The sequence below is a fragment of the Spodoptera frugiperda genome, chromosome 4 (genome assembly GCF_023101765.2).
Source record: "Spodoptera frugiperda isolate SF20-4 chromosome 4, AGI-APGP_CSIRO_Sfru_2.0, whole genome shotgun sequence".
Classification (NCBI taxonomy): domain Eukaryota; kingdom Metazoa; phylum Arthropoda; class Insecta; order Lepidoptera; family Noctuidae; genus Spodoptera; species Spodoptera frugiperda.
In genome coordinates, this window is record NC_064215.1 from 1414344 (window position 1) to 1427739 (window position 13396).

The 13396-nt window shown below is 35.8% G+C and overlaps 6 protein-coding genes across 6 annotated transcripts; 2 read left to right on the forward strand and 4 right to left on the reverse strand.

Moving 5' to 3' along the window:
* Positions 1-1460: 1460 nt before the first annotated feature.
* LOC118272357 (alcohol dehydrogenase class-3) lies at positions 1461-3206 on the reverse strand. Its single transcript, XM_035588794.2, has one exon. The coding sequence runs from the start codon at positions 2726-2728 to the stop codon at positions 1598-1600; it is 1131 nt and encodes a 376-aa protein (XP_035444687.2). The 5' UTR covers positions 2729-3206; the 3' UTR covers positions 1461-1597.
* A 44-nt stretch (positions 3207-3250) lies between these two features.
* Positions 3251-5515, forward strand: LOC118272354 (nucleolar protein 11). The gene is made up of 4 exons (XM_035588791.2): positions 3251-3502; positions 3655-3819; positions 3902-4271; positions 4358-5515. Exons 1-4 carry the CDS (start codon positions 3371-3373, stop codon positions 5440-5442), a joined length of 1752 nt encoding a protein of 583 aa, XP_035444684.2. The 5' UTR covers positions 3251-3370; the 3' UTR covers positions 5443-5515.
* LOC118272356 (RNA-binding region-containing protein 3) lies at positions 5511-7006 on the reverse strand. The gene has a single exon (XM_035588793.2). The coding sequence runs from the start codon at positions 6806-6808 to the stop codon at positions 5513-5515; it is 1296 nt and encodes a 431-aa protein (XP_035444686.1). The 5' UTR covers positions 6809-7006; the 3' UTR covers positions 5511-5512.
* A 170-nt stretch (positions 7007-7176) lies between these two features.
* LOC118272355 (chitobiosyldiphosphodolichol beta-mannosyltransferase) lies at positions 7177-9099 on the forward strand. Its single transcript, XM_035588792.2, has 4 exons — positions 7177-7862; positions 7975-8246; positions 8384-8669; positions 8799-9099. Exons 1-4 carry the CDS (start codon positions 7318-7320, stop codon positions 9007-9009), a joined length of 1314 nt encoding a protein of 437 aa, XP_035444685.2. The 5' UTR covers positions 7177-7317; the 3' UTR covers positions 9010-9099.
* A 224-nt stretch (positions 9100-9323) lies between these two features.
* On the reverse strand, positions 9324-10280 carry LOC118272476 (NHP2-like protein 1). The gene is made up of 2 exons (XM_035589013.2): positions 10043-10280; positions 9324-9789 (listed from the first exon to the last, which is right to left on the reverse strand). The coding sequence occupies exons 1-2, from the start codon at positions 10043-10045 to the stop codon at positions 9400-9402; spliced, it is 393 nt and encodes a 130-aa protein (XP_035444906.1). The 5' UTR covers positions 10046-10280; the 3' UTR covers positions 9324-9399.
* Positions 10281-10936: 656 nt separating this feature from the next.
* On the reverse strand, positions 10937-13235 carry LOC118272779 (cleavage and polyadenylation specificity factor subunit 4). Its single transcript, XM_035589455.2, has 4 exons — positions 13005-13235; positions 12625-12901; positions 12299-12539; positions 10937-12212 (listed from the first exon to the last, which is right to left on the reverse strand). The coding sequence occupies exons 1-4, from the start codon at positions 13105-13107 to the stop codon at positions 11952-11954; spliced, it is 882 nt and encodes a 293-aa protein (XP_035445348.1). The 5' UTR covers positions 13108-13235; the 3' UTR covers positions 10937-11951.
* Positions 13236-13396: the final 161 nt, after the last annotated feature.

Consider the following 13396-nt stretch of genomic DNA (forward strand, 5'->3'; position numbering starts at 1 on the left):
AGAAACGCTCATTAATAAAACAGTGACATCGGTAATGGCCAAGACCGCCTGGAATTAATGATGGAATGAATTCAGATGCGCCCAGGATTTTGTAAGTTTTGTTCTTTACTGTTACGGTAACAGGAACATTACTAAGATAATTTTTATCATAGTGCCATTCAAATCGAATGAAATTATTTTTGAAAGCTCGTAATTGTAACTAAATTGATGATCACAAGTGGTACAGTTCCTGTTTCCTGTTAACCGTACAACCTTGTTTTCGTTTCATCTAAATAAATAAAGAATAATAGTACTGTCTACACTTTGTTTGATTTTGTGGTCACACTGGTCTACCTATTTTCATAGGATTAAAAAATTAATATTTTCTCAGCTTAGAGGTAAGAAATACAAAATGTTATATACCTATTATTTAGTAGAAAACTATTACTAAATGTTAGGTACACTAGACTTTCAGATATTCCTCTCGTCTAGCAGCTAGCAGTGTCTAAATGTCAGTGGAGGAGAGGATTGAGGGACCACTTTTAATCATCGCTATCTTCGAAATGCTTCGATATTTAAGATCCATTTCTTTTTACATAATGTTTTAAGACTTTTACTAAAACTCTATGTAGAATAATAACGGTTTTATTCAGTAATATTCAATAAAATATTTATCTTTGTATGTGGACTGAGGGACCACAGTTCAGTTGCTATACTTTTTTTATCTTTAATGCTTTGTGGTCTGTTATTTAATAGATGTCTTTACAAATTATTTACTAAATGTCTGTATTCACAAAACCTTCTTTTATAAGATACTTTCAGAGATCTGGCTGATCGTCTTTGAGAACTGAGGGACCACACTTTATGGGTCGTAGTTTTTAATATATTTGTTTACAAATTCCCAGATTCGTTCTACAATTGTTTTAGGTCTACTACTAAATCCTAGAACATTAATTTTGCGAATTCCCAGTGTGGTCCCTCAGTTCACCCACACATTCTATTTTTGTGTAAACATAAAAGAACAAGCTGCAAATTATCTATACTAATATTATAAAGCTGAAGAGTTTGTTTGTTTGATTGTTTGTTTGTTTGAACGCGCTAATCTCAGGAACTACTGGTCCGATTTGAATAATTATTTTTGTGTAGGATAGCGCATTTATCGAGGAAGGTTATAGGCTATAAATCATTACGCTACGATCAATAGGAACCGAGCAGAGCGGGTGAAACCGCGCGGAAGTAGCTAGTACAAAATATGCTACAACCAATGCGTGTCTAATCATTTAGTACACAAAATTATTATAGCTGTGTGCAAGTAATCACACTAATATTATAAATGTGATTGTTTGTTTGGATGTTTGTATGTCAATCATGCTAAAACTACTGAATGGATTTCGATGAATTTTGGTATACAGAGCTGACTTGGGTGGTAACTGGCAAAAGCTAGTATAACCATATAATTAGGAGGAAAATGAAAGATAAAATTTAGAATAGTAACAGTTTAATATTACAAAGATAACATGTCTCACATGTAATCATTTTATCACTCATAAAATGCAGTATAACAATGACCATTAGGAATAAAAATGCTTATAAAAATATCCAGTATTCATGTTTTAAATTACATTTGTACAACAGCTCGGATTGATTTTCCTTCATGCATCAAGTGGAATGCCTCATTGATTTCTTTAAGAGGCACATTGTGAGTTACAAATGCATCAAGAGGAAGTTTGTTTGCCAAATATTCATCGACAAGTTTTGGTACATTGTCACGGCTCTTGTAACCACCGAAAGCCGTTCCTTTCCAGGTGCGTCCAGTAACCAGCTGGAATGGTCGAGTGCTAATCTCTTCTCCGGCTGCTGCCACACCAATGATGACAGAGACTCCCCAACCCTTGTGACATGCTTCCAAGGCAGCACGCATAGTGTTCACATTGCCAATGCATTCAAAAGTATAATCTAGACCTCCATCAGTTAAGTCAACCAGGACCTGTTGGATGGGTTTGTCATGATCTTTGGGATTCACAAATTCATTCACTCCAAACTTTTTAGCAACTTCAAACTTGTCAGGGTTAATGTCCACTCCAATGATGCGCTTGGCGCCTGCAGCCTTACATCCTAGGGCTACAGCCAGACCCACAGCTCCCAGACCAAAGATGGCACAGTTTGATCCAGCTTCTACTTTAGCTGTGTTCAGGGCAGCTCCATAACCAGTGGGGACTCCGCAGCCCAGCAAGCATACTTTGTCTAAAGCTGCTGCCTCATTGACTTTGCACAGAGAAATTTCTAGAACAACAGTGTATTCACTGAATGTGGAGCATCCCATGAAGTGATACAGTTCTTGTCCTTTGCAGCGGAAGCGACGGGTGCCGTCGGGCATGACACCCTGGCCCTGTGTCACGCGCACCTTCTGGCATAGGTTAGTCTTAGGGTTCAAGCAGAACTTACAGGTTTTGCATTGTGGTACGTACAGGGGCACGACGTGATCTCCGGGCTTCACGGAGGTAACACCTTCGCCGACACTCTCGACGATACCACCGCCTTCATGGCCCAGCACGACAGGGAAAACGCCCTCGGGGTCCTTGCCGGAAAGCGTATATGCGTCGGTATGGCAAACTCCAGTGGCGGTGATCTTGACACGAACTTCACCGGCTTTAGGCGGATCTACTTCTATCTCCTCAATGGATAGAGGCTTGCCGGCCTCCCATGCCACGGCCGCTTGACACTTGATTACTTTACCGGCTGTAGACATGTTCGTGTGCACTGGATGTCTGCCACAGAATGACTAAATGAATCAAGAGAAACAACAACTTTGCCAAGTGGTACGTCGTACGTAGCAATGATGTAATAATAAATTATTTGAACGATAAGAACACGCTCCAAATGATGTAAGTAGGTAATAACCTTGAACTCTGATCATGAATTTACAAATTTAGCATCAAACAATCACAAAGCGAATTAAGAACTTTTACAATAAGTAATTCACGTAATAATTATCGAAATTAACTGTAGTTTTATTATTTTATTCGAAATTAACATTCCAAAATTAAAATTGGTCTAACGAACGCTAATTGCTGATTTAAAACTTATTAATGTTTAAATCAAATTAACTTTTATTTAAATCATAACACTTTTATGATTTATGGGCAATGTTGCATTAGTGTTTAAAATGAAATGAAAACTAACTTTATAGGACCTACTAGGACCACTCTCACACTGACACAAAATTATGAATGATTTCTGAACTGGAACTGTCACTCAAATTAATCACATGTCACTGTCAAAATATAAGTTTGGCACATGAGCGGACCGACAAACGTATTGTTTCGCTAAATAAAAACACGCGGATATGTGTGATTTATGAATTAAAACGAATTCATTAGTGTTTTAAATAATGGCTAAGTTACACAATTACTACGTACTTTGCCCTTTAATAGACCAAAAAAGTTTTCTTGGCGTAGCTGAAGATAAAGTAGAAGAACACGTTATTGTTACTTTGGGACGAAATGTGGTCAACAAATATCAAGTAAGTTCTTAACGCTTACACTCATAACCATATTCAGATAAATCAGATGCCAATTTTATCCATAATAAGTTACAACTAAGGTTTAAAATAGTTATCTTCATGTATTGATATCATATTCAAAGGTTATAATTGTAATGTTTTGGTTTATTCAGCTTTCAGACCAAAAGCAAATCGGCGGATGGACTTCAAAAGATCACATTACGTCAACAGTGATCTATGACAAGGAGCAAGACAACTATGTTGGGGTATTTAATAACAATACTGTTAAAATCTGGAAGGAAGACTCAGACAACTTGGATAAAATTAAGAAATTCAAGGTAATACCTAATGAAGTACTTGCTATATAATTGTATTCATATATGCTGAACATCCTTAACATATTTGTATTTTATTTTTCAGTTTCCCTTAAATATCTTGAAGATAATTCCGAGAACCAAGCAGTCACCACTTATTGTGTTCAGTAATGGTAACTGTGCATCTCTACCATATGCTTTGGACAACAGAAAGACATACGAGGGCAAGTCACTGCTGAAGGATACTGATTCAATAGTTGAAACAGCTACATATACTATCAACAAAACAGATTTCATTTGTTATATTCTAAAGAATAATAAAGATGCTTATGAAATACTGAACTGCCCACTCCGAGATGAGCTTGGTGACATGGATAGATCCAAGTTAACTAGAACTAAAATTACAAGACCTGATGATGTTTATGTTGTGGGGAAATTTATTTGCACTGAGGAGAAGAATGCTGTATATATTTTATGTAAGTTTAAAATTATGTACAACTACATTTTATCATTATAAGTATATGAAATATGTTTTTTTAACTTGTTTATTTTTATTTTGTAGGGAGTGATGGCAAGATGACTGTGTATGACTTCAAGGACTGGAAAACAATAGGCAGTGTCCCTTGGGTATCCACCCTGTCTAGTGTATCTCTAGCCTGGATGGGCAAGGACCATCTGATTGTATTTGGGAGTTGTGCAGAACAAGATGGAGCAATTATTATAGCTTACAATATAGTTCTTGGAGTTGGATCATGTCGGTACCCAATGAAAATGTACTCCGAGGGTGCCAAGTTATATTGCTTCCATGGTCGCATCGTTTTAGAAGCATCCAACCACATTGGCATGTTGCCATATGTGCTACAGACAAAGAGAAATCTATCAAGTCTCTTGGGATCCCATGAAATTATTCAAAATGAATGTATGGAGATTGCAAACTGGGATTCTCCAACTGAACCTCAATTCCCAGTTAATGATGACACAAAAGAGCTTCTAAAGTTAGGATTAACAGAAAGAAGTATTTGTAATAATGTCATACCACCACTCCTGGAGAAAAATGATTTTAGAGCAGTGTACCAAACACTGAAGCAGTTCAAGGATGTACCAGAAACAGTTCTAGTAGCAGTGCTCAAGTATGCTATAAACTTAGTAAACCCAAATAATATTGATGTGACTGATGCCGAACAATTTGCAAAATTATGTTCTGGTGAGCATGCTACAAAGAAGGATCAGATAGTACACAAAGCTAAGTTTGAGCTGCTAAACTTTACACTACAAATCTCATTCAGTGATGCACTGATCATTCCACCATTGAGAAATGGTCTTCGTTTGGATGATACTCTATTTCTAATGACTTACATGGCTCATGTATTGGTAAATTCAGACAAAAATATGGATACAGACTATGAAAGCAAATTATTTGATTGGTTTACTTTGTTAATGGATGCATTCTATCAGCAATACTTGATGACAAAAGATGCAAAAGTAACATCAGTTTTGCAAAACACACTGAATGTTGTTGTAGACCTCATCAAACAGTTGCACACAGTCAGTGAGGTGCTGCCTGTTATACACAAGCTGTTGTCTGGTAAAATGATAGACAATGATGAAGGGTCTCTTTCATATGCTATAGAATTAATGCAAATTTGATGTTAAGTATTTTAAATGTAAATAATGTACTATTTTGTTACTGGTGAACTAAAATAATAAACACAAAATATTACTCTATAGTCTTTTTATTGGCAGCTCTAGCAAATTGTACAACCATTGGTTTTTCCTTTAGCAAGTAGCCATTGGTTTCATGCAGTGCTGTTTCTGCAACTCGCACAGAAGGGAATGTCACAAATGCTTGTCCTTTCATCCTACCTTCTTGCATGACCCGTACATCAAAGCCAGTCATTTCCTCATCAGTCAATTTTTCAACATATCTCTTGTAAATGCTATTTAGATCTTTTTCTGACACAGATTTAGCTAAGTTTTTGATGTACAGTCTCATTGATGGTTCTCCAGGATGGTAATTTTTGAAAACTGGTAGTATCTTCATATCCTTGTGTGATATCCTATTCCGTAACAATTCCTTTTTGGTAATGACAGGCTGGTCTGGTTCTTCTTGTTTGTCTTCAATTTCAACAGGTGGATCTTCTTTCTGGAACTTCCCAAGTTCTCCAATAACTTCAGGTTCCTCGGTGGGCTTCTGTAGTGCATCTTGATGAACATTCAGCAAAATTTTCTTTGGTTCTTGAATAGGGGTTATTGTTTCAAATACTTCTTCCTGGTGAACTACAGTTTTCTTTGCCTTAGTAGTGACTGGCATCACGGCTTGGAGCTTGATAGGATGTATTGGTTTTGGAACTGGAAGTTTTCTTTTCCTGGTGACTAGTTTTCTAACAGGTTCTACTTTATGTTCATCTTCTGCACTAGATATTTCAGACTCTGTTTCACTAGGTGGTGGTGGAGGCAGCTGGATGTCTGACACAAAATGTTGCCTGTAAGTTTCTTTGAAAAACTCCAGGGCCTTTTGATTTTCTTCAAAGGGAACATCAAGACACATTTTGTTCATTAAATGTAATGTTTGTATATAAAAAGGTTTATGATTAAATAGTGAATAAATTATATTCATAGCTATTTGTGAATTAATGTCAGGATAATTGTATTTCAAATGTATTGGTGGAGGTTGGTAGAAGTCAATAGATGGGTTCCACGCATTCAAAACTTTTAGGAACTGTTTGATTAACTTGGTAGTTTCAGAATTCTGTTCAGAGTCAGTTTTATTACTTGTGACTGGTTCCTTCTCAGTGGAGTATTCTACCACAAGTCGGCGGTTGGCTATCTCCAGCTGATGTAGTCGTGAGAGTGATGCCTTAGCTTTATCAACACTACTAAATGAGGCAAAAAGATAATTACGTTTAGATCTTGTTTCCCAAACATTTTCAGCACCAAAATGTTTTAAGAGTTGTTCTTTATCTTCAAACGACAGTGCAGCTGGCAAATGTCTTATTATCAGCACTTTAGACATATCTGGATATGTTTTTCATCAAATTACTATCACTAACAGTTGTAACACTTTAAAAACTATTATTTTATAATACCATCAACAGCATCACAGAACCACAGCACAGCTGATTTTGACACCCACTCTTTGTTTTGACATAATGGGGATTTTTCGGGGGATAGTTGTATCTCCGCTAGTAAAAACTATGAATCAAATAACCTCTGATCGCTATTTGGAGTTTTCCTGAATAACATTTGATCCTTGCTAATAAACCTTGAAGAACTTTAAACGAGAATCGTAATTTTATTTTAATTTTAAATTGTCATAACATTGACAACACTGAACTACTGATTGTCAGTGTCACCACCCAATACAAATGTTACTGTCAATTTGCTAAACAGCGAGCGCGGTTTGCCGAAGTCAAAAGTTTGAAAACAAATCATATTGAATAAAATCGCCTATAAACGAATTTATTAACTAGAAAAACTATGATTAATGTTTAAGACTCGTGAGTGTAAACTTGTGTAAGCACCATGGCGTCAGAAAACGAAAGAAAAGTTGTTAAAGTAGTTGTTTTGGGTGATATCGGTAGAAGTCCACGTATGCAATATCATGCGTTATCTCTTGCAAACAATGGATTAAATGTGAATATTATTGGTTATTTGGAGTCTGAACCTCTATCGGAAATTTTAGAACACCCTCACATAACCATAACACAACTCCATCCCATCAGTATTGGCCCTAGATTGATAAGATATGTAGCCAAGACGGTTTGGCAGACAATAAGTTTACTGTTTACGTTATATGTAACCGGCAAATGTCATTATGTTCTGTGTCAGAACCCACCGGCAATACCCACACTGCCAGTATGTAGACTATATTGCTTATTTAGTAAAGCTAAGTTTATTATAGACTGGCACAACTATGCATATTCAATAATGGCTATGTCTCTGTCGCCTGATCACTTTATTGTCAGAATAGCTAGATTTATTGAAACATTCTTTGGCCAGTCAGCAGATCAAAGCATCTGTGTAACTTATTCTATGAAGGAAGACCTTATGATGAATTGGAATGTAAAGTAAGTATTTTGAAATACCTACATACAAATTGTTTCATCCACCACTTCCAATTTTATGATAAATTGGTTACAGATTATAATTGTATTTATAAACATGTGGTTTTATTTTCAGCAATGCAATAGTTCTTTATGATAGGCCACCAAAAATATTTAGGCCACTTACGCTACAGGAAAAACATGACTGGTTCCTTCAGCTTAGCAAGACATACCCTGCATTTGGGGATGAGGAATTAAATGAAGTTGATGTGCCTAATACCAAAACTCTGTTCACTCAAGAAGTAAATGGTAAAGTGGAACTAAGGTCTGACAGACCAGGCCTTTTATTCAGCAGTACCAGCTGGACTGCTGATGAAGATTTTGGATTACTCATGGAGGCTCTACAACGTAAGATGCTGTTTGATCACACTAATATAATGCTAGCATAGTTATGTGGCTGTTAAAACCACTATTGTAATGAAGTACCATAAAAATATACTATATCAGTTATAAATTAAATCATAAAGGTTTCATTTTGTTCACAGTTTATGAAACTTCTTGTAATCTTACTGAAAAATTACCAAAATTGGTCTGTGTGATTACTGGTAAGGGACCTGAGAAAGAGAGGTATCTCGAAAAGATAGAACAGAAGCAATGGAAGAACATCCAGGTGTTCACACCTTGGCTGGAAGCTGCTGATTATCCCAAAATGGTGGCCAGTGCAGATCTTGGAGTCTGTCTGCACACCAGCTCGTCAGGACTAGACCTCCCTATGAAAGTAGTTGACATGTTTGGTGCTGGATTACCTGTTTGTGCTTTTGATTTCCTCTGGTGAGCTAACTTATTATTTGTTAAATAATGTAGTAGGGGTATTTCTTAAAAATCCAATATAGTGATTAAATTATTTTGTTCTGTCTTAGTTATTAGTTGGTACTAATACTTACATTTATTTGCCCACAGCCTAGATGAACTTGTTGAAAATGGAGTAAATGGATACACATTTAGAACAAGTGAAGAACTCTACAAAGAATTGACGAATTGGTTCCAAGGTTTCCCCAACAACAGTCAGCAGAATGCTATAGCAGATAGAATGCGGAAGGAAATCACCACTTTCAGAGAAGTTGGATGGGAAGACAACTGGAACCTCAGAGTTAAGAAATTATTTCAGTGATATATTGTTTGTTGTATTATAATTGTTAATGTAAATTATTCCAAATCATGTTGTTAATAAATTTTATATCAAACTAGATCATTATAAGCATGGTTTTTATTTCAAAATGGTTATTTGGTATAAGTTGACTTATTATCACTGGAAATCTGCAGTCAAGAGGTCTGCTTCAAGAGCAAAGTAATACTTTATACTTTTACAATTCATATAACAACCAATAAATAAATAAATAATTGAATCTTCAATAGTTTCATAAGGATTTCTCAATATCATGAAACTAAGCCAAAACAATAAAGGTTCAATAAAACATACAGAAGTAATATTTTAGAATATATTTTGTAGGCATGTCACTCACAACATTAAAATATAATCTTATAAAACACTTTATATCACTTACACTAAGAGTCTTTCAATTTCTTGTTGAATGCTTTGGATCTGTGGCTTTAGCTGCGAGCCCTCATTGATGGTGATTGAACACGCAATGATTGGCCGCGAGACGCCACAGGCTCTGCCCAAAGCTTGCTTAGACCTAACAAATACATAAGGTACGTTTTTATCCTCACAGAGGATAGGAATGTGAAGCACAATTTCCAATGGCTCAGCATCGGCTGCCATTATAATGAACTCTGATAAACCACGATTCAATGTCTTCGTAGCTTCATTGGCTCCCTTGCGGAGTTGCTTGTAGTTGGAAGCTTGCTGAACCAAGTTCAAGATCTTGGCCGTAAGAGCGGTATCAGCAAGAGGATACGCTTTGGGGTTAACTGCAGCTTCGGAGTCACCCTGGAATAAACATTAATATACATTATCAAACAATAACATGAAATACCACGTGCACCTAGCTAAGAAACGTTTGAATACACTAGCGGCAATATAGACATAACCTAAAAACTGCATAACCGCGTGAAATCAAGCATGTGAGCAAGTTGAATGAATTATTGCATATCAGTTCAAGATATTCATATATATGAAGAACTTGGAATATTTAATGAAATATACGACAAATTCAGTGAATTGTAACACGTGCATCACTTACCATGTTGATGTTATTGAAAGTACCGAGTGTTTTGATTTATTATTTTATCAACCTCTCGGCGATTTCTCGCTTCACTGAGGACAATACCAGATATTGTCCAATATATTTTAAGCCTCAGCCAGACACTTGTGTCAGTAAAGTTTAGATTTCACTCTTCACGTTTTGACTTTGAGATACAATGCGCGCAACTTCGAAATCAAGCTTTGAATTGAAAATGTCAACTAAAAGACTAAAACTGTCAGTCTTGAGTACTCTTGAGTCTATGGCAAGATTTAGTGTTGCCACTTGCCAGCACAAAGGTTCCACACTGTAAAAGCAAAGTCTGTGGTATTCATCTAGTGTCCATCATTGCAAACGGTGTACTTAAATCATTATCTAGCCATTGGTTTGAGACAGAAGTCAACAAAAATTTTACCAGTTGTTATTAAATTTCAGTACACCAAAGAATCCCAATAATAATAATAAATATTTTTTTTTTTATTATTTTATACTATATACGAATAATTTGTTTGACTCGAGAACTAAAGCTGAGACCTGCGTGCCCGGTACAGTTTACTTAGTACACAGTATACTCATTACACACACTTATTATTCGAGCTTAAGCGGCATCGTTTAAATATTTATCACTAAAATATTTGTCTCAAGAACCAGAGATGGGCGATTTTTGGGATAAATAAGTCGAAAAGTAGTTCATCTAAATCATACATTGCTGCAGTGGGACGTATATGAATGATACTTTCTTCTAACTCAATCACGGCTACGATTATTCGAATCAAACCAATAAAATTGTAAACAGGACGAGGGAGTCAAACCTTTTTTTTGTTTTGAAGAGGTTTGATTTATTTTGTATAAAATAAGCTATTAAGTTGGGGTTATTATAATAAAAATAAAAAAATATAGGAATACAATTTATTTCAAATAAATCATATTATATTGATAGTATTATAACTAGGTAGTAGGTAGATTCTTTCTAACTGGCAATTCTGGAAGTCATTGCGGGAGGACTATGTTTAGCACAGTAAACCTATTTCATACACATCAAATGTTTTCCTATATAAGATGTTCAGTGGAAACTACACCACTAATCTTGTGTTCACATAATAACATAAATCAGTCGGAACTTGCTAGACCTCAGAGATGGAAACCAAGAGAACTGGCAGAAAATTAATTCATATTGTAATATTATGTTATTTAGAATATTATGTTTTTCATGCAACTGAATTCTACTTCTATTTGTATATTACAGTAGTCTTATACATATATATTTTTTACAATCCATGCACTTACATGCATTATTTACTGTTCATAGTTTAGATCAGTAAATAAAAATTAAGATACACTTATTATATACCATGCTATTTAAAAATATTTAATGGAGACAATGTCAAAACTTATACTTCTTTCAACTTAAAGCACTGTTCCAGACTTCATTTATATGTACATTTTAAATTTTATTGCTAGGTATATAAAAATATTATACACACTCATAGTTTATATCACACCTGATTTCACCCTAAAGGAGTAGGTATGAATATAGTTAAAGTAAAACAGGGTGAATAGATACAGTAAGGATGTGAATAGATACTAGAACAATTTCCCAATATCTATTCACCCAGTTTTACAGCATACATACAGTATACACAGATGGGCAAATAACTACTATCTATAAAACTTATAAATTAAAGTTACAATACAACAACAGAGACAGGGCCAGCTATTCCTGATTATTTTACACATAAGTATGAGCATTAACAAAGTCAAATGAATTTAAAAGTTTTTGGTATTGCTTTCTTCAGCCGGTTTTACTAAAATTTGTGTCACTTGTGTCACTGTATACATAAACATTTCACATTTCTAAAATATCAATAGTTCATCACTGAAGCCTCCGCGAGGGCTTCACAAATTTATACTAGTTAGGTTTTTTAAAAGTGTTTGCATTTTGGTTCTGGTTGGCTTGACTGGACAAGAATGCTAGGTGGCCCTTTGGGCATTTGTTGGCATAATGTCCCTTAGTGCCACATTTGAAGCAGGTAACTTCTTCCAGGGGCTTGTGAACTATTCTCTGCATCCTTTGATTATTCATTTCATTTCCTTCACTCTCATTGGCTGGTTTAATATAGCCTAATGCACGGTATCTTGCTTCCTCTTGTCTTAGAGCTGCTTCTCTTTGCTGAAAAGAGTATATATGGTTAACTTAAGAAACTAATGGACAAACATTTATTATATTCAAGGGAATGGATTTGGTAATTCACTAACCTCTGCTGGTATCTTACTACAGGATGAAGCTTTGTGGCCAACTTCAGAGCAGTAGTGACACACAGGCAGTCTTTTAGCGTCTTTTGTTTGTTCAGGAGGAGCTGGGAGCTCAAACCTCGGGTGCATGTACTTGCAGGTGGAGCCATCAGGACAGAATCCAGCCAGATAGTTCATGCATAAAACACGTCGCACATGTCTATGTCTGCAGTGTGGACCATGGCGGCAGAACCCTCTGTCATACCTAAAAAACATGTCAAAGTTTATTCCTATTCCACCTTTCAATAAAGTTTTGAAATTCAAACTTAAACATTTCTTCAAAAACATACCATGGGCAATCCTTAATTTTACTCTCAGGATCAATATGAAGGAATGGGCATTCTTTATTGTGGCAAGCATTGAATCTGGCATAGAAATAACATTCTGGCATCTTGGACATGTCATATTCGTGGAGGAATTCACATTGGTCGCCTTTCTTACAGAGACCTCTCAACCAATGTTTGCAAACGACCGTACGATCTCCTCGAACGTGTCTGTAGGGACACTGAGGCCCATTGCCGCAACCTCCTGGTTGACTGAAGAATTCGCACACAGCCGCGGTGGACTCTGAAAATTGTGAAGTTTTCGGTCAGTGGGTCGTTTAAGGGGCTTTCAATAGTGAGGGTTGAAGTTGAAATATTCGAAATATTTTATCTGAAAAAGTCCTTACTGTCCATTCCCGGGAAAGGTAGAGGTAGCGCTCCATACTGCTCTTCTAACGCGTAATCTATATCAAATTTAATATGATCAACATTGGCAACGATAACTTCCATCTTATTGTCTCAGATAGTATATGTTGTAGCCAAAAACACTTTCTATTAATTAATGGAAGACTGCAAACCAGGGCAAACTGCAAATACAAAGATTGACGAATTCACCGACAAAGATGGTATGTCAAGTTAACTGTCAAACGTCAAGTCCATCATGATTCCATCAAACAAGCAACCAAAAAGTTAAATAATAGTAAAAGAAGAAAAGGAAAATCTCTTGTTTTATATAAAATCTTCTGCACTTTTTAGTTTTCCTTTTTACAGAAGAGTAGTATGTTATAAATTGATATTT

Coding starts and splice junctions, on each gene's coding strand:
- LOC118272779 (XM_035589455.2), bottom strand. CDS start 13,107: ATGGAAGTTATCGTTGCCAATGTTGATCATATTAAATTTGATATAGAT. Junction 12,540..12,624: donor AAAATTAAGGATTGCCCATG/GTATGTTTTTGA, acceptor CATGTTTTTTAG/GTATGACAGAGGGTTCTGCC. Junction 12,213..12,298: donor GTAGTAAGATACCAGCAGAG/GTTAGTGAATTA, acceptor TACTCTTTTCAG/CAAAGAGAAGCAGCTCTAAG.
- LOC118272354 (XM_035588791.2), top strand. CDS start 3,371: ATGGCTAAGTTACACAATTACTACGTACTTTGCCCTTTAATAGACCAA. Junction 3,503..3,654: donor ATGTGGTCAACAAATATCAA/GTAAGTTCTTAA, acceptor TGGTTTATTCAG/CTTTCAGACCAAAAGCAAAT. Junction 3,820..3,901: donor ATAAAATTAAGAAATTCAAG/GTAATACCTAAT, acceptor TTTATTTTTCAG/TTTCCCTTAAATATCTTGAA.
- LOC118272357 (XM_035588794.2), bottom strand. CDS start 2,728: ATGTCTACAGCCGGTAAAGTAATCAAGTGTCAAGCGGCCGTGGCATGG.
- LOC118272355 (XM_035588792.2), top strand. CDS start 7,318: ATGGCGTCAGAAAACGAAAGAAAAGTTGTTAAAGTAGTTGTTTTGGGT. Junction 7,863..7,974: donor ATGATGAATTGGAATGTAAA/GTAAGTATTTTG, acceptor TTTTATTTTCAG/CAATGCAATAGTTCTTTATG. Junction 8,247..8,383: donor ACTCATGGAGGCTCTACAAC/GTAAGATGCTGT, acceptor TTTTGTTCACAG/TTTATGAAACTTCTTGTAAT.
- LOC118272356 (XM_035588793.2), bottom strand. CDS start 6,808: ATGTCTAAAGTGCTGATAATAAGACATTTGCCAGCTGCACTGTCGTTT.